This window comes from Rattus rattus, chromosome 5 (genome assembly GCF_011064425.1).
Source record: "Rattus rattus isolate New Zealand chromosome 5, Rrattus_CSIRO_v1, whole genome shotgun sequence".
In the NCBI taxonomy this organism is placed as follows: Eukaryota; Metazoa; Chordata; class Mammalia; order Rodentia; family Muridae; genus Rattus; species Rattus rattus.
This window is the reverse complement of record NC_046158.1, coordinates 65,439,464-65,461,724: the sequence shown is the minus strand read 5'-3', so window position 1 is coordinate 65,461,724 and position 22,261 is coordinate 65,439,464. Positions and strand designations below refer to the sequence as shown.

At 47.1% G+C, this 22,261-nt stretch overlaps 1 protein-coding gene across 1 annotated transcript in view; it reads left to right on the top strand.

The window, feature by feature from the left end:
* The window catches only part of C5H11orf49 (chromosome 5 C11orf49 homolog), a 158,564-nt gene extending 137,056 nt beyond the window's left edge, over nucleotides 1-21,508 (top strand). The window contains exons 5-9 of the mRNA XM_032903670.1: nucleotides 16,023-16,108; nucleotides 17,302-17,497; nucleotides 18,022-18,131; nucleotides 20,466-20,529; nucleotides 20,777-21,508. Of these exons, the coding sequence (XP_032759561.1) occupies nucleotides 16,023-16,108; nucleotides 17,302-17,497; nucleotides 18,022-18,131; nucleotides 20,466-20,529; nucleotides 20,777-20,951 (631 nt within the window). The 3' untranslated portion in view covers nucleotides 20,952-21,508. The remainder of the gene's footprint in view (nucleotides 1-16,022; nucleotides 16,109-17,301; nucleotides 17,498-18,021; nucleotides 18,132-20,465; nucleotides 20,530-20,776) is intronic.
* The last annotated feature ends 753 nt before the right edge of the window (nucleotides 21,509-22,261 follow it).

Sequence of the window (22,261 nt, the reverse complement as noted above, 5' to 3'; positions counted from 1 at the left end):
AGTTGGAGGGGGATGGAGAGAAGAAACAAGAAAAGGAAAGAAGACATTCATCTAAATGTGTGTGCTTCAGGAGAGCAGGCAGGATCCACAGCAGCCTCCATTGCCACAGAGGCCCTGTCAGTGAGCATCATTCTGCTCAAACCATCCTGCTTGACACTGTGCATGCCTCCTGGGTGAGTGGATGTACAGGTAAATGGAGGGAGGGGAGCACTCACCCACCACTAGACGTGGTTCTAAGCCACCACCTCTCATTCATCTATTTGCTTATTCATCAAATGTTTCTCTTCTGATAGTTTTTTAAGGGCAGAGATATAATTCACAAATTCACAGCTTTACTCACTGGAGTGTGTAATTCCATGGCTTTTAGAATATTGTCAGAGCTATGCACTCATGACTACAGTCCATTCTAGGACATTCTTACCTTCAAAAGAAGTCCTGAACAGTTTGGGCATTGTTCTCCAATGTCTCATGTTCCCAGAGCTCGGTGAGCCCTGCTCTGCTTTGTCTCTGGGCATTTCACCTAAATGGACATTGCCAGTTGATGATGGCACGTACCTGTAATCCCATCACTTGGAAGCTGAGACAAATGGATCATTGTAAGACCAAGGCCAGCCTGGAGTACTTGTGACTGGCCTCTCCTCTCCTCTCCTCTCCTCTCCTCTCCTCTCCTCTCCTCTCCTCTCCTCTCCCTCCCTCCTCCTCCTCCCCTCCCCCTCTTCCCCCCCCTCTCCCTCCCCTCCCCTCCCCCCTCTCTCTCTCTCTCTCTCTCTCTCTCTCTCTCTCTCTCTCTCTCTGGTTGGTTAGTTGGTTTTTTGAGATAGGGTTTCTCTGTGTAGCCCCTTCCTGTCCTAGAACTTGTTTGGATTCACAAAGACCTGCCTGCCTCTGCCTCCCAAACTCTGGGATTAAAGATGTGGGCCACCACTGAGCCATGCAACTTTCTTTTTATTATTTGTTTATTAATTTATTTAGTATATGAGACATTCACGCATGCCATAGCATGCATGTAGAAGTTGAAGGAGAGACCACTGGTAGGGCTTTCTTCCCTGTCATGTGTGACCCAGAGATTGGACTCAGATCATCAGGCTTGGCAGCAGGTGTGTGAGACAGTCTTCAGGCCTCATCAAATATTCATCCCTCTCCCTCCCCCCCCCCCCCCCCCCCCCCCCTCTCTCTCTTAAAGGGTTACTTATTAGCCATGTGTAGTGTTATATGCCTTTAATCCCTGTGAGAGACCTTGTCTCTAACAAAACAAAACCAAACAAAAAAGATTTCTTTTTTGTGTGTATGTGTGTATGTACCTGTGTGAGTTTATGTGCACCACATACCCACCAGGAGGCAAGAAAAGGACATTAGATCCTCCAGAACTGCAGTAAGAAGCAGTTGCTAGCCGCTGTGAGTGCTGGGAAACAAGCTTAGCTTTTCTCCAAGAGCAGCAAGTGCTCATAACCACTGTGTCGGCTCTCTGCCCCGTCAAATATCTCTTGAGTGCCAGTTTCATGCAGAGAGCTACTCTGAACACTGAGGCTATAGTTACAATAAAATGCATTCCCACCCTCACAGGACAGGGTTTAATTTTGAAGGGTACCCTTGAGTACTTGAACTTGTCATGTAGCCCATGAATCCTTTCATTGCAGAATAGCTGCTGTCTTCCCTTCCCTTCCCATTCTCTTAGTTAGTTTGCTTGTTTATATTTTTATAGAATCATGGGTATGGATGTTTTGTGTACCACTTATGTGCCTAGTGCCTACAGAGGCAGAAGAGGGTGCCAGATCCTGTAGAACTATAAGCCATGATGTGGGTGCTGGGAATTGAACTCAGGTCCTCTGGGAGAGCAGCCAGTGCTCTTGAGCCTGCTTCCCTTCCCATTCTCGATAGTGTGTGGTAAATGTATGAGACTAAGCCAAAGATTTGCATTTGCCCATGCCCATTTCCAAGATCCTTCTAAACAATCTGATTTGTGTAAGTACTACAAGATTATAACTAATAGGATACTCTTTAAAACCACAAACCCTGGTCTAGGGACATTACTCAGCAGGTAAGAGCTTGCTGCATAGGCAAGAGGACTGGAGTTCAGATCCCAGAACCTACAGAGCAAACCAGCATCCTATAAACACACGTCACTCCCAGGGAGCCATGGTCCCCTTTTGGATCTCATGTGTGCTGGACACATGCACTGCACAGTCTGCACTGGATATCTCACGCATATGTGCTGGACACATGCACTGCGCAGTCTGCACTGGATATCCCACGCATGTGTGCTGGACACATGCACTGCGCAGTCTGCACTGGATATCCCACGCATGTGTGCTGGACACATGCACTGCGCAGTCTGCACTGGATATCCCACGCATGTGTGCTGGACACATGCACTGCGCAGTCTGCACTGGATATCCCACGCATGTGTGCTGGACACATGCACTGCGCAGTCTGCACTGGATATCCCACGCATGTGTGCTGGACACATGCACTGCGCAGTCTGCACTGGATATCCCACGCATGTGTGCTGGACACATGCACTGCGCAGTCTGCACTGGATATCCCACGCATGTGTGCTGGACACATGCACTGCGCAGTCTGCACTGGATATCCCACGCATGTGTGCTGGATGAATTAATACATGAATAAATAGATTCATGGATATTCCTGGTATGGCATTTGACACACACAAACAAGAATTTTGTTTTAAAAGTTTAAAAACAAGCCCAGCAATGGCAAGTCATGATGCTTTTAGTCCAGAGCTCAGGAGGCCAGAGGCAGAGGTAGGCAGATCTCTGTAAGTTCGAGGCCAGACTGGTCTACAAAGCTAGTTCCAGGACAACCAGGGCTGTCCTTTCTCAAAAAAGATAAGATGATCAGAGGAGAAGGGGAGAACAGGAGGATGGGGGAGGGGCTGGGAAGAGAGGAGGAGGGAAGGGAAACTGTGATCCAGATGTAAAGTAAATAAGTTAATTTAAAAATAGAAATAAAGGGTTGGGGATTTAGAAATAAAGGGTTGGGGATTTAGCTCAGTGGTAGAGCGCTTGCCTAGGAAGCGCAAGGCCCTGGGTTCGATCCCCAGCTCCGAAAAAAAGAAAAAAAAAAATAGAAATAAAAATGCAAGAAGAAAAGGTAAAGTAAACTTAAATTTAAAAATAAACATTTAAAATCAGGGGCTGTAGGGATGGATCAGTGGTTAAGAACACTTTTCTTGTAGAGTGTTTCCCAGCATCCACATGGTAGCTCACAGCTGTCTACAACTCCAGTTTCAGAGGCCCCAGTGCCCCTCTGCTCTCCATGGGCACCAGGCATGCATGTAGTACACAGATATACATGCAAGCAAAATATTCATGTATGCTAATAATAAATCTAAAAGTAAATGAATAAAAGTTTAAGAACATAAATGAATTCTTGTTTGTAGGGTCTCAGGTAGCCCAAGCTAGTGTGGAGTTCACTATGTAGCCCACGGTGACCTCCAGCCTCTACCTCTCAAGTGTCAGAAGCAACCAAATGTCTTCGTGCCATGGCACAAATATATGCTACGTACAATCAATACAAAAAGTGCTAGTCCTCTCCGGTGAGAGGCTTATGTGCTATTTAACAGAAACTCAGCCTCTCTTTATGAGGAGTGGACACATCCTAACCAGCAATACCAATGGCACTAGGGAGTTACGAGCATGCACGCACAGACAGAAGGAGACCTGGGGAATGGACAGGAGGATGGCTGCAAAGAAAGAGGAGTTCAGTTAAGGCAAGTTTGGTTCCATCGGGTGTGAGTATCAGGCTTCTCTGTCAGCCTCAGCTGCTCCATGTCGTTCATTCCTGACCCCACTCCAGTTGCTGTGTGTACTGCAAGCCTACAGCTACCCAGAAAATGCCTCCGGACCACTAAGCGCTTCTCACTTTGTCCTGAAAGTCAGATGGCCAGCTTCCCCACAGCAGTCCAGGCATCTGACCAGATTATAGATGTGGGTGGCTAAGCCTGTAAGACTGATTTTTTTGTTTGTCCACTGCCGGCTTACGTTCTCAGGGCCCTGAGGCCTGGGGACAGGCTGCAGGAGGCTCCAGTCTGTGATGATGCACATGGAAAAGAATGTAATGCACGGGCAGCTGTGAACCAGAGCCTGTGCATGACATGGCTTCTCCACGAGTGCCTGCCGTGAGCACCACAAGCATTCTAGCCAGGCCGCCGGGCAGCAGGTGTGAGCTGGAAACACAGGAAGGAGCTGACAAGCTCTACAACAGCAGCCCAGTCAGAGACCTTCCCCCTCATCATTCTCTCAGGAATGAGAAAGTGAGACCCTTGATCCCTGAACAGTCAGCAGAGCATCTCCATCTCAGCATCCTCCGAACCAGGACGTTTTCCTGATGCCTAAGAGCAGTGCGTGAGGCTTGGGCATGTGAAGCACTTGTTTAGCATGTGTGAGGCCCAGTTCAGTCCCTAGCCCTGAAAAACAAGAGCATGTGGCCAGAACCAGACTTGTAGATTCATTAGCTTGTGCTCTTAGGAAAGTTATTTCTCTGAGCCTCACTGTCCTTATTTGTAAGGTAGCAATAATAATCGTCTATAATGTGCTTTAAATAATGCCCTGCACAGAGTAAACTTGTAATACAGTTAAACGCAGCAGCATTGAAACTAACCTACAGGAGCGCAGGTCTCGATGCTTACTGATCTTGCCGAGAACCCGTCAGGCAGCTCTCCATTGTAGGTGACTCTAGCTCTAGGGGATTCTACTCCCTCCTCTGGCCTCCTTGAGCACGCCACTCGTTTGCGCATACAGGCACACCAACACACATAATTAAAAATAACAAGTAAACCAAGAAAGAAGGTGAATACGCAACCCACCAGAGCCAGTTAACTAGATGGCCACAGGATATCACTTAACTTTGCTGAGCCCTGCTTCCATTTCTGTAAAATGAGAACAACTATAATAAATGGTCATTTAAGTTCGGCGCGTGGAAGACAGGGGGGGCAGACAGAGCTCTGACTTCAAGACCAGCCTGGTCTACAGAGTGAGTTCCCAGATAGCTAGGGCAACACAAGAACCCTGTCTTGAAGAAACACAAAATAATAATAACAGTGATAGATAATAATTAAATGAAACATAGTCGTGCATTCCTGTCCTAGTGCTCAAAAGGTAAGGCAGGAGGGTCAACAGTTCAAAGAATACACAACATCTTATCTCAAACCAAAAATAAAACAAGAGTATATAAATAAACAAGTAAATAAATTACTTTTATGAAAATGTTGGTATTATTATTATTGTTGTTGTTGTTGTTGTTGTTATTATTATTATTATTATTACTATTATTATTATGGTTTTTCAAGACAGGGTTTTTGTGTGTGTAGCTTTGGCTGTCCTGGAACTAACTCTGTGGTCCAGGCTTGCCTCAAATTTACAGAGCTCCACCTGCCCTGCCTCCCAAGTGCTGGGATTGAAGGCGTACATCACCACCACCTGGCGATGTTGTTATTATTACCAGATGTTTAAAAAATAAAACCTGGAGAGGCAGCTCAGCAGTTAAGAACACTGATTGCTCTCCAAGGGGGAACTAGGTTCAATTCCCACCTAAACTCACAACCACCTAAAATTCCAATTCCAGATCTGATGAACTATTTTGACCTTTCAGACGTGGTGCCCAGAAATACATGCAGGCAAAACATCCATACACATCATCATCATCACCATCATCATCATCATCAGCAGCAGCAGCAGCATAATAATAATAATAATAATCAATAAGATAACAATAAGGTGGGTTTTTATTTTTTAAGAACAAATGAAAGTGCTTTTCAGCCTTTTTTCTCTTCACAACACTCAGAAGATGATGTCTAACGAAGCATCAAGATAAGACGACCTGTGATTAGCCTCTGACAAGGTTTGGAAGCTCCAACCCAAGGCTAGATTGAAAGCAGCATCCCTCCCTTGGACTGGCATTAGAATCACCTGAGGGGCCTCTTAAACCCCAGGTAGCAGCCACACCCCCAAGTTCAAGAGTTCTAGAGCAAGACCTCAAAGATTCATATTTCTAAAAATGTCCCTGATGATGTAGATGGTCTGGGAACCACACTGGAGACCGCTGGTTTAAAGTGTTAGCCACAGGCTCTCTCTGGCGTCTTAGCCAGAGAGATTAAACTGCTGGCGCTCCCATCTCTGAAGTCATCTGTAACGCTGTTTAACATCTCCCTTACCAAAACCACACTTCCAGTCAGGGATGTGCCCAGATAGGAGACATTCTTGTCATCATTGCATTACGTCATTGCGTTAGGGATAATGCACAGAGTGCTTGCTACCCAGGCACCAGACACAGTCGCTTCCACTCAGGAAAGCCACTTTGAGCTGGTCTGTGTCCCAAAATCACAGCCTGATGGGGAAGGACAGGGGCTAGAGCCACACAGACCTGGATTCAAATGCGGGGTCCATCACAATGAGCCTGAATGATCTTATTTGAATTATTTAACTTTGCCAGAGATGGTGGGTGGCTCATGTGTAGAATTGCAATAATTCTTAAAGAAAGAGGCCAGCCTGAGCTACACAGTGAGACCTTGTATTAAAACAATTATTTAACTTCTCTAAGCATCAATTTTCCCATCTGTAAAACAGAAATAATGTTAGCTAATATGGTTATCTTAAAGTTTTAATGAGATAATCCATGTAAAACTCATGCCATAATGCCCAAAAAAATTACCTAATTTTTATACTTGATTTTAACCCAAAGGCTGAAAAGTGTCAAATTATCTGATTTTTAAAATTAGAATGTAGAGACTGAACATGGGGATACACATCTTTAATCCCAGAAGTCAGGAGGCAGAGACAAGCACGTGGGTGCTACTTGGAAATGCAGGCACAGCTATTACAGCTCAGAAACCCTTTTAATCAACTCCAGGGGGACTGAAAACCTCAATATAAAATCAGAGGCTATTAGAGGGAAATGTAGGGGAACCCAAGCAATAGATATAAAGGGGAGTCCTAAGTAGGACTCCAGTCACTCAGAAAATAATACCAACAGCTGAGAGGTAGAAGCCAGGCGTAGTGGCGCATGCCTTTGATTCTATGGCTCTGGAGGTGGAAGCAAGCATATTTCTGTGAGTTTGAAGCCAGCCTAGTCTCTATAGTGAGTTCCAGGTCAGCCACAGCTACATAGTAATACCCAGTCTCAAAACTATTGCCTTTAATTAAAAAAAATTAAATACATATATACTTTAGTGGCGTCTCACACCTGTATTCATCCTTCAAGTCCTGCTGAGTGCAAAAGAATCTTCACAATGCTGCTAAGTCCCAAGCCCAGTAGGTAAGACAAACACAACTGTCCACAAACAAAATGCTCCTTCCATAGCCACTGGTCACTGAGCAAGCATGCCATTACTGCTAGGCTTTCTTTTGGGTACTGCAGCTAGAGCAGTGAGCAAGAGTCCTTGCCTTAACAGGGCTGACTTGCCAGAGAGAGGGTGGGTACCATCAAGGAAGCAGGGGTTCCCCAATGGCAAGTTGATCTCTGGCCACAAAAGTCAAATGCTGGGGTTGTGGATTTGGCTCAGTGGTAGAGCGCTTGCCTAGCAAGCACAAGGCCCTGGGTTCGGTCCCCAGCTCAAAAAAAAAAAAAAAAAAAAAATCAAATGCTAGCTACTAGACCAGTGGCTCTCAAGCTTCCTAATGCTGTGACCCTTTAGTCCAGTTCCTCATGATGTGGTGACCCCAACCATAAAATTACTTTATTGCTACTTCATGACCGTAATTTTTCTACTGTTATGAATGGTAATATAAATATCGGTTATATAGGATAGCTGGTATGTGGCCCCCAAAGGGATCTCAACTCACAGATTGAGAACCACTCTATTGGACCTGGGAATTTAAATGTAAATGTTCTATTTAACAAAAGATACCATCAGCAAAATTGAGGGGCTGGGTCATGGCCAGTGACAGAGCACATGCTTTGCAAGGTCATGAGTTCAACCTGCAGCACCATGGCTACAAAAAGCTGAAGTTGATGTCATGTTTGAAGTCTTAGCTACTAGGGAGGCTATGAAAGAGAAATCACTTGAGCTTAGGAATTTGAGTCCAGTCTGGGCATATTAGTAAGACCCTTCTCAAAAGTAGGAAACGAAGCAAAACCTGGCCTGGTGACAGGCCTGTAATACTGAGTACTGGGGTTAGGCCCAAGGCCTGCCTGGACTAGGAAAGTAAGCTAGTAAGTAGGCAATTTAGTGAGGCTGTGTCTCACATTAAATCTAGGAAGAGGGCAGGATGCAGTCACAAGAGAAAAAGGCCCTGGGTTCAATGCCTAGTACAGTACTGTTGTGGTGGTGGTGGTGGTGGTGGTTTTGGTTCTTTGTTTTTGCTTCGTAAGTTGAGCTAGGCAGTGTAGAACACATCTTTAATTCCAGCACTGGGGAGGCACAAGCAAGTAGACTTCTGTGAGTTGAAGGACACTTTGGTCTTCTTAGTGAGTTCCAGACTAGCCAGGGCTACGTAGTGAGACCCTGTCTGAAAAAACATTACAAACAAATTTAAAGAATGGAAGAGGATATTTGTTATGTTCACTCTAGAACACTCTAGAAGTTCCAGAACTTTTAAGTTCCAAGAATGCTTTATTCGAGTCTGGTGGCAGATATACTTGTGATTGCACTTGGGATGCACTTGGGAAGTAGAGGAAGGAGGATCAGAACTCCAAGACCTGCCTGAGCTATTTGAGATTCTGTCTCAAACAAACAAGCAAACAAACAAAACCAAGCAACAAAAACCATTTAAAAGTTGAATGGAAGAGTGTGGGCGTTAGGCTGTTCTCTGCAGTAATTTGAGAGCTTCCGTACTTCTTTGAAATCAAAAGGACAAGGAAGAATTTCAGTAGATGACAGAGCAGTAAGGGGACCAAAGAATTCCAGGCAGTGTGCAGAATGGCTGGGCTTTGCAGTGGTGGTGCCTGAGAGAGACGTGTCTACGTCAGAGGGAGAGATGGACGTGAAGTCTGGACCTTTACCTTCCCCAAACCTATGCAGCAGTCCACCCAAGACTTCAGGCTTCTCTGTGGTTCCAGGATTGTTTGTAGGGAAGCAGCAGTGTCACGACTGAGTATCCAGCCCCATGCAGGAATGTGCCAAAACTGAAAGCCAATAGCAGGGGCAGGGGGAAGGTTATTGCCAACATAGAGTCCAGGGATGGTTTGTTTGTTTGTTTGTTTGTTTTAAACAGATACAGCAGATGGCCTAGAACCCGTGCTCAAGAGTCAGAAAGGCCTGTATTTGAATGAGACTCTTTAGCTTCTAGCTTGTGATCTTGGTTAACTTGTTATGTTCCTCTGTACCTCTATGTCCTTATAAATGTGCTCACTGAATTTATCTCACAGAATGGCTAAGAGGAGAAATGGCTCATAAGGTAGAGGCATTTCCACCAAGAATGACACCTGAGATCCGTCTCTGGGATCCACACAGTAGAAAGAAAGAACCAGTTCCCTTAAAATTGTCCTCTGACCTCTACAAATGACGGGCTGCCTGCCTCCATAAACTCAAATAAGTAAATATAAATTTTAATTTAAAATATATGAAAATGGATACAAAGTATTACTGTTGTTATTAATATTGCTCTGGGTCAAACTTGTCAGGCCCTACTGGATGGATGAATTTGGGGTGCCTTGAGCGTACAGATTGTGGCTGAGGGAAAACTGTGTTCTACATGTCCTGTGCTGTTTGAGGTCCTGGGGTAGCACATTTCCTACCCTGGCCAGGAGAGAGGGGTGGGGGAGGAGACAGAGAGAGACAGAGAGACACACAGAGACAGAGACAGACAGGCAGGCAGGCAGGCAGGCAGGCAGACAGACAGACACCCAGGAGACCTTTCCGCATGCTCCCTGATCCTGGCATGTCCCCTGGTTTTATCACTGTCCTAGTCTCACAGCCCTGACATTAAAACACTGTTAGCACAAACTAACTTGGGGACATGCTTCAGCTGTCCCAGTAAAGGACACTAGTCACATGACTTCTCTAAAGTTCACTCATGCAAAGTGGCTCTTCTTTTGGGCTCTGACTAAGAGCTAGCTCCCCCAAAAGTGGGCTAGAAACTGAATCTCGAGCTTCCGGCTGGCAGCTGGAGGCCTTCATTTCCACTGAGCCGCTTTCGTTTGCTATTTTAGGCTCTTCCAGCACCGTAACCCAGAGAGGCTCTGCACGCTGCCAGCACCTCACACTACTTGCCTGTGAGACCCCCAGGCAAAGGGCATCCCCATATTGCAGTTCTCTGTCCTTTGCTCATCTCTTCTCTGCATCTGAGGAAACTCAGACACAGATATAACTGAGTCCAGTTGTAGGACAACCGCAACTTGATCCCAATGCCATCAAACCCAGAATTTCAGGAAAAAGGGCCCAGTTCATGTCACTAGACCAGGGGGTGCACAGGGGATTGGCACTTGGATGAGCTTGGACGCTCTGCTTCCTTGGCACCTTCTTACCCCCCAGGCAGCCAGCTTGTCCCAGCTGTTGGAAGTTAGCAAGGAAGAGAGCAGCCAACCCCCTGGGACTAGCTCGGACCCTGCCAACTCCACTTTCTTCATCCCAGTTGTTGGCCCTAGACTCCACCCTCCACATGGTTCTGCTCAGAGCCAGCCTGAACCAGAGTACCCGTATTTCTCCCCAGAGGCCTTCCTTCTAGCCCAGAGGCATTGCTTGCGAGGATCCCTCCATGATCAATAGATTTGTACGGACTCTTGTTGGCAGCAGTTCCTTGCTGGCTCCACTTCAAAGCCAGGGTGGCCAGGCCCCTCCAGGTGTCAGAAGCAGCTGGCACGTTAGCAAAGGCCTCTGGCAGGAAGGGTGCCCAGCCAACTGCTCTCCACTGGAAAACAGCACACGAGGACAGCCCTGTCTCAAGGAAGGCTCTGGAGACCTCTGGGAGATGAATCTGAGTTCAAGATAAAGGAGTTATCTGTGGGGATACCTGACCTCAGGTTGTCCCTGTCTTGGAAGACAAAGGCAGGGCCATAGCTTCCTGCCTGCATTTCCCCAGTTCTGCTGCAGTGCAGAGCAAGGTGCAAATGCCCAGAACTTTCATGGATCAGAACATTTGTTTAGAGATGGACAATACTGCATGTGGTGTTTGTGTCTGTTTTGTTTTGCCTTTGTTTGTTGTGTTTGATTTGTTTTGCTTGAGATGTAGTCGAGGCTGGCCTTGAACTAATGATCCCATTCCCTCAGCCTCTAGAGTGCTGTGACTACGGACACATGCCACCACATTTGGCTATATAGGGTAGGCTTCGGTTTGATTTAGTTGTTTTATTTGTTTTATTTTAGGCGATAAGTCTTTTGCCTACATGTATGTATGTGTACAGAAGAGAGTACCGGATCCTCTGGAACTGAGGTGCAGATGGTTGTGAACCACCATGTGGGTGCTGGGAACCAAACCCAGGCCTTCTGCAAGAGCAGCACACGCTCTGAACCACTGGGCTATCTTTCCAATCCCTTAATTTAAAAATAAAAAAGTATCTTTATTTTTAAAATTAGTGGCTAGAGAGATGGCTTGGCCGTTGAAAGCACATATTGTTCTGCAGAGGATCCAAGTTCAGTTCCCACAGCACACATCAGATTGGTCATAAGCAACGTGTAACTCCCACACCAAGGAATCTGATGCCTCTGCTATCTATAGGCGCTCTCTCTCTCTCTCTCTCTCTCTCTCTCTCTCTCTCTCTCTCATACAGACATATACACAATTAAAAATAAAATTAGGAAAGCTGAATGTATGTACTTGCTGGGGTGTGGCATGCTGTGGTGCGCGTGTGACAGTCAGAGAGGAAGACAGTCCTTCCTTCCATCTGGGTTACTGAACTCAAGTCCTCAGGCTTGGTAGCAGTTGCCTTTAACCAATGTGGTATTTTTAAAGATCAAAGCACCTTCCCATCAGTTTCTTAGAATCTTCTGCAGCCACAGCCTCTGGGCAGCCAGTTTTTCCCTCCAGTTCTAGTAAGAAAAATCAGTAGTTCCATCCATGGTTGGGACAGCTGACATTCTGACAGGACCAGAAGAAGCTCTTTGAGAAATACAAGCTTCCCAGCTTTTGTGTGACTCCCTTCTACACAAATCAGCCACAGTCACAATTTGGAAAAAAATCTCCTAGTGCCCAGTTCAGGTCCCGATGTCCTCAGAGTCCTAAAGAATTGGATCTGACCTTGACTTCCTCCTAGCTTCTCTACCAAGACAAAAGGTCTAACTATGGCCACTTGCCCGAGTCCCTATCATCCTGCCCTGCTTCTCCAGGACTCTATTTTCTTCCTAATTGGACTTTCCAGAGCTGAAATGTATATGTAGGTTTCCCCTGGCCAGGGACAAAGACTAGGGTGGTAACATGTTTTTTCTCCTTGTTCCTACATCCCTGTATCCAACAGTATTTCCTGAGTGCCTGAACTGTGGCAGGTGCCATGCTGGAACCCAGAGTCAAACAACAAGCAGGAGAGAAAGGTGTTATCTGGCAGATCTTCCAGCACAAGGGCAAAGATCCCTTCTACCAGCTAGCTAATCCACTACTGTCCTACAACTCATGTCCCTCTTCCTACCTGCTGCCTGCTTGGTCTGTTCCACCCTCCCTAGGCCGCTGGGATTTGTGGGTGCTGCTGTCACCCAGTATCACCCCTGTACGTGTCTGCCTCCTCCACTTGCCCACAGGCATTTCTGACCATGTCTCAGTCCCAGCCAAGTAAACAGCAGGGACAAAAAGCCAAGCACAGCAGGGTACCCTGCCCCCATTGAGGTTCCACTCTGCCATCTTCAGAGACGGGCTGGTCTCTCTTCTTAGCAGTGCCCAGACCTATGTATGGAGCAGCCATCTCCTGTTGGGCATCATGGCCACCCTGAAGTCTCTCATGTTGTCGAAGAAAGGATCAAGAAGTGTTTCTGGCATAAGCATGACCAGTAACTCAAATGTAAGCCTAATTCTTGGGATCCCAGAGGTACTGACAACAGATTGCAGAAAAGATTCAAGGCTCAGATCTTTGTGTCCTTGCTGATTCTGTGAGTGACAAGCAGATAAGCTCATACTCGCAGTGGCTTTGCCCCTGACTGGGTGAATGACAGGCACACTCACTCCTGATCCACAGAGTCTAAAGTGCTGCTCTTGGCCACAAGTTCTGCTAAAACTGTCTAAGGTGTTTCCTCCCAGAACAGCAAACCATCCTGGAAGAGCGGCAAATTCCTGCAGCAGATAAGAACTGTTATCTCTCTGGCCATCAGGTCAGCAGTTCCAGCAGATGGCTGCACAGCAGGTCAGGTGTGGGCTTACCACGCAGCTTGAGTGCATATTTTATGTGTGCTTTAACAAAACCTGAAACCAAATACAACAAAAGGAGGCTAACATTCTAATCAAGGCTAGAGGGATGGCTCAGTGGTTAAGAGTGTCGCGCTTTTTTAGAAGACCAACGTTGGTTCTCAGCGCCCACAGCTCACAACTGCCATAACTCCAAGGCCTCTGACCTGCAGACTCCTGCACTCACATGCACACACCGACACACACCTAAAAATAAAATAAATCTAAAAAGAAAGCCTCTGACAGAAAGCTGGAGCCAGTTCTGAGGTGGGGACATGGTATATTGCTTTGCTCAGAAAGGGGTAGGGAGGTCATTTTCCTAACATTCCAGAGAGGTGCTGGCAGGATCTGCTTGGACCCTTAGAGAAGCAGAATACACCTCAGGAGCATGCTGGTGGGGGAGAAACACGGAGAGAAGTAACTTCTAGAATTATCACAGTTGTGATAGGGACTGCCCAGTGCTTTCAATAGATTAAAACACTGTCTTATTTATATTTAATGAGTTGGCTTTATGGTATTTTAATTACATCACAATATAATGATCAATAAAGATACAAGCCCTAGGTTCCAGGTTAATGATAGAAGCATTTGTGGTCTTTGAAAGTTTCAAGGCTTTGACCAAGGTTTCCTGAGGGTGAGGCTCAGCCCAGTGCTCTCCTGTGCCATCTGCTTTTGGCCGCTAGGGTGCTAGGCCATTCCAGGAGTAGGGCAGGAAAGATTGGCATCTCCCTTCTCTCCTCCCGATGTGTCACTCGAACTCTGTGTAAACCAGGCTGGCGCTGACTTTAAACTCACAGGGCCTGACTACCTGCCTCTGTCTCTCCAGTGCTGGGATATTAAGACATACACTTGACTTCTTTCAAAAGGTGTCTTCCTCCCTGGGTGTTCCGGTGGAGCGCCCTCTCCCTCTGCAGTGCATCTTAGTGCGCGCTCGCCCACCCGCCCACCTGTCTCTCCCCCTCTTCCCCTCTCCCCCTCTCATTTTGTTTTTGGTTTTGTTTTTTTTTTTTTTTTTTTTTTTTTTTTTTGGGGGGTTTGTCTGTTTTTCCCTTGGATATGAGAACTCAACGTGACCTTTGCACTATTGAGCTACATTTAGTCTCCCAGCGGTTGATGGAGGGACCCGAGCGCCCTCTTGTGGCCCTTGCAGCATTGCTGCTTCCCACTTTGACCTCATTTTTTTTCCAGCTGGATAGCGGAGGGCAGCTTTACTTCTCAAGAGATAAGGAAACAGTTAAAGCTCTAAGATATACATGGCAAAGAATATAAATTGGCCCTAGGATCTAATTTATACGCTAATGCTAATGTTTCTACTGTGTGTTCGTTATTTTTAGAAAGGGTCTCTCTAAATAGCTCTAGTTGTCTTGGAACTCTAGGTAAACCAGGCTGGCGCTAGCTTTAAACTCACAGAGCTCACCCTGCTTGCCTCTGCCTCTTCAGTGCTGGGATATAAGGCATGCACTTGATTCTTTCTTATTTTAAAAGAAATAGTTTCTTTTAAAGTTTTAAACTTTTAAAGAAATAGTTTCCAATAGTAGTGACCTAATGGAAGCCTTTGAAATCATACAAACTCACAAGGTGTATATATTCTTAGTAAGTGGACTCCTTTAGGATCAAAAACCCCTCATGTGCAAAAGGAAGTAACCAGTACAAACTTGTATGGTGCTATGGGTGAAATTTAATAAAGGTGGCTAAATACAGTGCCCACTGTGGAGCAAGGTGCTCAAGAAATGGTACCTGTCACTACTTCTGTTATTGCAGCTACCTAGGACCCTCTTTCTGTCTTTGGGAATATATCCCTAACCCTGACCCCTCTGATCCAAGGAAGTAGAGATTTAGAAAAATAGTCCAAAACAAAAGAAAACAGTTTAAAATTTTTAACAAAAGATAAAGCCAGAAGGGCCTTGTCATAACCAGATTGGAGGCCCAGCTTCACTCCAGTAGAGGAGTCTGGCACTCTGCCTGGCACACGGCTGGAGCCCAGCAAGTGCTAACTTCCTTCTCTTCCTTCTCCCTTCAGCTGCATCCCCGAGCAGAGTACAGACTTGGCCTTAGTGTGATCTTTACCACCCAGGGGGTTTCTCCTGGAGGGTGCTCAGTGGGGAGAGCAGAGGCAGGTGCCTGCAGTGACCACCGTCACAACTCCACTAGCTGATGTGCATTCTGTGTGCAGAACTGTCCGCTCTCCACCTCCTGCTCCCAGCCTACCTTCTGTGTCCCCGTGTAGAGGTGCCTGCTGCTGTTCTGGCCATTTGGTAGCTTGTTAAATCTCAGCACCACTTGCCAAGACCCCTTTAAACCTCTTGGCTGTTCTTTTTGCCTTTTCTGATCAGCAGTATTTATTCAGAACCAAATGGTCCACCCTGCAGAATGAAAGGATTTACTGCTGTAAGTACACGAAAGGAAATGTTGGCAGCATTACAATTGCACCCACTCTTCGCTGCTCCACTCCACTCTGCCCATGCTCCATTGACTGGTGCCACTGAGACTGACCTGGGAGCCTGCCCTTGGAGCAGTGTGCTCAGTGCAGTTCAGTGAGAGTTGGATTGGTGGGGATGAGGTGACTACAGGAGGAGCTTGCTTTTGGGGCCCTTTCCCCAAATACACTGCAGTTCCAAGGGAGACTGGAGGTCTCAAACAACTTGTCGTGCACAGCCTTTGTCTATGTCAGTTTGACTTTATCTCTCCTCCCAGGCACACACATGTAACACACGCGCTCTCCCCCCACCCCAACTCTCCCCCTCCCTCTTTCCCTCCCAGGATTGTGCTCATGGACGATGCCATGGACTGCTTGATGTCTTTCTCAGATTTCCTCTTTGCCTTCCAGATCCAGTTTTATTACTCAGGTGAGAATGTTCCAGGCTCCATGTGGCTTTTGTCGGGGACCATGTATCCCTTTCTCATCCTCTTGTCTTTTCCATCTGGATGCCTGGCACACACAGTCCCATCCCCACTTCCTTCCTGGCACACACAGTCCCATCCCCACTTCCTTCCTGGCACACACAGTCCCATCCCCACTTCCTTCCTGGCACACACAGTCCCATCCCCACTTCCTTCCTGGCACACACAGTCCCATCCCCACTTCCTTCCTGGCACACACAGTCCCATCCCCACTTCCTTCCTGGCACACACAGTCCCATCCCCACTTCCTTCCTGGCACACACAGTCCCATCCCCACTTCCTTCCTGGCCCACACGGTCCCCATCCCCACTTCCTTCCTGGCACACACGGTCCCCATCCCCACTTCCTTCCCTGGCACACAGTCCCATCCCCACTTCCTTCCTGGCACACACAGTCCCATCCCCACTTCCTTCCTGGCACACACAGTCCCCATCCCCACTTCCTTCCTGGCACACACAGTCCCCATCCCCACTTCCTTCCTGGCACACACAGTCCCCATCCCCACTTCCTTTGGAGGTATACTTCATCATTGCCCACTGACAGGATGTATGATTTGCACTGCTGATCACAAGATACAATCTGCCAAGCCTACTGAGGACACTGCTTCCAATCAGCAGCACAAAAATCCACTTAAGTGACAGCAGCAGAAAGGACACCAATAGCACTCACTCACTGAAAACTACTACCTCCCAGGTGCAGCACTAAGGACTTTAGTCTGTTCACTAGTCCTAAGAGATAAGCTTTAGAGGTTAGAAACCAGACCTGTGCCTTTAGCTACTCCCTTGGTCCTTGATCACCAGTGGCCTGTGTCTTTTACCTTACTCATAGCCTTTTTTTTTTCTTTCTCGGAGCTGGGGACTGTACTCATAGCCTTTTAATAAAAACAGCAAACCAGACACAATGATATACTCCGGGGGTTTTGGCATCTACACTGACTGGACAGACTGAGCTATCAGAAGGGAAGACATGGTGAAGAGATGAAATATGTCCTCCTGGGTTGGGGATTTAGCTCAGTGGTAGAGCGCTTGCCCAGCAAGCGCAAGGCCCTGGGTTCGGTCCCCAGCTCCAAAAAAAAAAAAAGAAAAAAGAAATATGTCCTCCTTACCTAAACTGTCCCTTCCTATTCCTATGGCACCAGAATTTCTGGAGAGTGTGGCTGCCATCTATCAGGACTTACTGTCAGGGAAAAACCCCAATACAGTGATTGTCCCAACATCATCGAGTGGGCAACACCGCCAACGACCCGCCTTGGGTGATGCTGGTATGCTGGATGGAGTGGAAGCATCACTGTTCTGTCAGCGCCTGGAGAACCTATGTGACCGGCACAAGTACAGGTGGGCCTGGGAGGAGGCCCCACTTCAGCCCTGGAGGTCAGGTTGTTGCTGAGAACAAGTCTCTGGCAGAATATTCTGGTTGGTTCAGGGTTTCTGTCCCAGGATGGTCATGATTTTAAAGCATGCTCATGTGTCCCCAAAGCAGGAAAGACTAGCTGAAGTGTCTTGCTTATGAGGGCAAGACTAGCTTTGGCTACTTCACTGTTCCAAACCTTCCCACAGAAAGACAAGGTTAAACTGTCCAGTATGACACAAAGACCCCTGAGGGACATAGCCTCCAGGCAAGAAGCTCTTAATAGTAGCCGCATCCTCTTTCCTTCCCCTGTCCTAGGTTCCCTGTAAAAGAGTTAGTTATAGGGCTGGGGTTGTGGCAGAGCACAGGTTCCGTCTCTAACCCCACCAGCTGAACAGCAGTAAGCACACCAGCCCTGTGTGTCTGGCCCTGCTCCTGCAGGCTCTCCCAGCTTTGAGTGTCCTACAGGTGGGGATGAAAAGATAGGTTGAATCTGGCCTCTCCCTTTCAGCTGTCCACCACCAGCACTTGTCAAAGAGATCCTGAGCAATGTCCAGAGGCTGACTTTCTATGGATTCCTTGTGGCTCTCTCAAAGCATCATGGGATCAACCAAGCCCTAGGTAAGCAGAGCTCACTGTGATCACCTGTGCTCCTCCCAACAACACAGGCAACAGCCGGCCTGTCAACATGGCCCTACAGGAATAGGATGACACTGATTTCTCCAACGTAGAAGCTGCAATGTGCATCATCTGCCTGCCTGTGCCTAGGAGGTCCCTTACATTCCCATGTGACTGCAGTGACTGACAACTGTCTGCCCTGCCCCAACATGAATAAGTGACTGCTCTGTTACCTGGCATAGGTCTACCCAGCCCCTCCCTACAGAATCCCTGGTTCTGTTCTAAGGAGTGGCCTGCAGGCTGGGCAGACACAAAGCTATTTATCCAATGACTCTGGAGATTATGTATCAAAGCAACTGAATCCCATTTAGGAACAAGGCAAAGGTGTGTCTGGGGAAGTTTTTTCCACAGCTGTCAGGGGTGGGGAGCAAGAAATCTGATAAATCGGAAAAAGAAAAGAAAGTGGAGGCTGGCCCAGTTTTAATACCTATCACTTTTATTCTCACTGGCCTCTTCCACCCACTGCACCCCTCCCCCATGTGTAACTACTACTCTCCCAGTTAGGGACCAGCAGGCCACTCTTGTTCTGAAGGCTTGTTGATTTTTGTTGTTTTGAGGCAATGTCTCATTGTATATATGAGGCTGTGTAGCCTGGAATGTACTAGGTAGACCAGGCTGGCCTTGAACTCAGAGATCCGCCTGCCTCTGCCTCCAAGTGAGTGCTGGGATTAAAGGTGTTTTAATAAGTTTTAAGCACTTAGTATTTACGTCTATGCTCAGGAGACTCTCCTTGTGTGATTAGATCCAGGCATTCTTCCCTCTGTGCCAGTTTAGGGAATGGCACCAAGGGAAGGGCAATTAACTGACATCTGCTAAATGCCTAACACAGTGGGCCAGAAGCTGTACTGGAGCCTTTATGCTTATTTCTGTATACTCACATCTGCCAGAGTTCTAGAGGAGATAGGCGAGAGCTAAGTAATTGATCAGAGCCTGGTTACTCTGAGTCACTCAGGGACCTCTCAACTCAGATTCATAGCTAGGACTGCTGGACTAGAGTTAGAGATCAGGCCAACTGGGGATCAGACTCAGGAGCCAGTGAGGACTTGCTGTTCTTTCACAGTCCAAGGAACTGACCACTTCTCTACCAGTGACTCTGCAAGAAGGAAAAGAAAAGGCTATTAGCAATGATCACAGCCTACATTAACCTCATCCCCTCTGCTCAGGCAGTGCTAGCACAGACCTTTAATACCAGCACTCAGGAGGTAGAGGCAGATGAAGGCAGAGAAGATTCATCTTGTGAATCTCTGTGACACCAGCCTGGTCTAGAGTTTCAGGATAGCCAAGAATACTGTTTCAACAACAACAGGGAAGGAAACCAGAGAAGAACCTTCTGAGGGGAACAGAAAGGAGCCTTGTGCAGTGTTCTCTGAGTACTGACCAATGCTAGTGTGTAGACTAAGCAACGATAGAAGGCAGCGTGTGTTAGACTAGGGACTGGGAAATAGCCTGGTTCTAACAGTTTGTGTAAGACTGTGGGTATCCCTGAAACACCCCACAAAATGATAAGGCGAATCACCTGATACCTTTTAGAAGAGTCAGTGCTGGACACTTTTCAGTCTCTCTGAAGCCCAGCACCACTGACTTCCAGTCTAGGGACTAAATACCATTAAGCCCTGTTCTTTCAACAATTTTCTGGTAACAATCTTCCTCTCTGCAAATTTCAATCCCTCAAAAAATTTCAACTGTATTTGTCCCCAGCTACCAAAAAAGAAAGAAAAGAAATTAAAGAATCTAATTAATCTGAAAAAGAGCAAAACAAAGAAAATTTAAGTGGAGAAGCACTAAAGACTCTTCATATCACCAACCTTATCCCTCATGACTAAGGAAACCAATCCAGACAGACGTTAGCATGAGACCTCAGGATGGGACGGCTTTCCTCCCTACCAGAAGCTGCAATTTTAACATATCTCCACGTATCACCTGACATGGGGACATACAATTGGCTTTTTTCTTCCCTCTGGAGTTAGCTTAGGCCATTATCATCCAGCTCAGCACCCAGGGCCTCAAGAACTAAACACCCAGTGCTGGTCACAAACCACATCCAATCTTGGAAGGGGACTGATCAACCTGTTTGTAGATATCTCCTTAGCTTGTCCCAAATGAGGAAAGGAAAACAGTAACTAACTAAATTTATCAAGTGATACCCAAGACCACATAAACTAACTTCTCCTGGCCAACCAGTTGTCAGACATGAAGGCAAAGGGCAAAATATCTGCTGCCTGTTTGAAGGGCCCTCATGTTGTTTCATGACTTCACCCCCAAATCCCTGTCTTCTAGGAGCTTTGCCTGACAAAGGAGACCTGATGCATGACCCAGCCATGGATGAGGAGCTGGAACGGCTGTAAGTGTCAAGTGGGAAGATGCTGCCCTCTTGTGGAAGCTAAATCTGTCAGATGTGGCTGTGCCCCATTGTAGGTGACACAGCACTTTGTTTTTAACACCCCATATTGGTCAGGGAAAGCTTGGGGCCAAGAGAGAAGAGAGGTACCATAAGTCCTTGGGGCTCTGCTCAAGTCTAAGTGTAGAGGGTCCTGATCTCTGAATAGGAGACTCATCACATCACCTTCTGGGCTTCTTTCCTTCTTCAGGCTGGTCCAGGTCCCAGGCCTGGTCAACTCCATCACTGCCACTTCTGAGGCCAGCTGCCTGCCTTCCCGAACCCCTCCCCGGGTTGGTTCCCCATGGAAACCCCTCCATCGCTCCCGCAAATTGGATGCAGAGAGCGATGGCTCCACTGAAGAGACAGATGAGTCCGAGACTTGAATCTGAAGGGTCCCATCTGTGGCCTGTACCTTGTTCCCACCCTGCTCTTGCCGCCCTCACCAGACTTCTCCCACATCACTATGCGGCCCTCTGCTGGAGAGAATGGTGAATAACAGTCCTCATAAGACCAGCCTAGTTCAATAATCCCAGAGATCCTCTAACTCATGCTCTAAGCAACCTTTTGGTCCCTAAACTGACATGCTGTCCCACAGGCCACTTCAGCACAGGGAAGAGTAATGGCTTTAGTCTTGTTGGCAGAGCTGCTTATGCTTTACGTACAGTGTTGTCTCAGCCAGCCCATGATCCTCCTAGTAAGGGTAATTTTTCACAGCTGCTTTAAAGGGAAACATGAATTAGTAATGCAGGGTCTTCATGGTAGAGGGTGACTCCTGAGAGCATGTGCTGGGAAGACGTATCAACTGGCCTTCTGCTGGAGTGATCAGTCACTAGCTGGAATAAGAGGGAGGATGGGCAAGAATTTCACTTTTAAAATCTGCTTCAAGTTTGTATCAAATAGTCAAATCTGTTAAATGAATAAAGTCCCTTGTGTCTGGTAAGCAATGAGTCTAAAGCCAGTAGGCTCTGGGGAGGGGAAGGGAAAATGTGACTTGGGTGGTTTTCTGACTGGACGTGAGGTGGAACCTGGGGGCCATTCCAGGATGGAGACCTGCCTCAGCTGACAGAGGACTGGCCTCCCACAGATGAGGACAGCCATTCAAAGCAGGTGTTCTGAACATGGCCTCCAGAACATGTGAGTGTCAGGTTCTCTCTCCCTGGCCACAAGAACTAGAGCTGCAAGCCTTTTCCAGAGTTCCATTAGATGTTCGTGAAGACCAGTTTAGGGCAGTGGTGCACATCTGCACAAAGCAGGCCTAAGATTTTGAAGTAGAGACTGGAAAAGGTCAGAGTTATTCTTATCTTTCTTGAATGAGGTAGATCTCTAAAAAATAAAATTCACTAAGGAGTCATGGCAGAATAGGCTGCCTGCTCCAAGGCCGATATCACCATTTACTGGACACATAATTTCCTGCATTCTTCCTTGCCAATGGATGATTACAAGTGGCTTCCAGAAGCCCTGTGGTACCAAGCCTACCTACAGGCATCTGAGTGAGCCCTCAAAGGTTCCTCAAATTCTGGTGTGTACCAGAAACAGAGAAGCTTGTCACAGTGCCATTTATCAAGCTGGAGTCCTACTATACCAAGTTAGCGTTGGAAACAGAAATCATGTATTTAAACACCCCAGATGATTCCAAGGTACTGGAAATCGCTTGGAACTTGGCTCCCTGTACCTGCCTTTCTAACCCTCTATT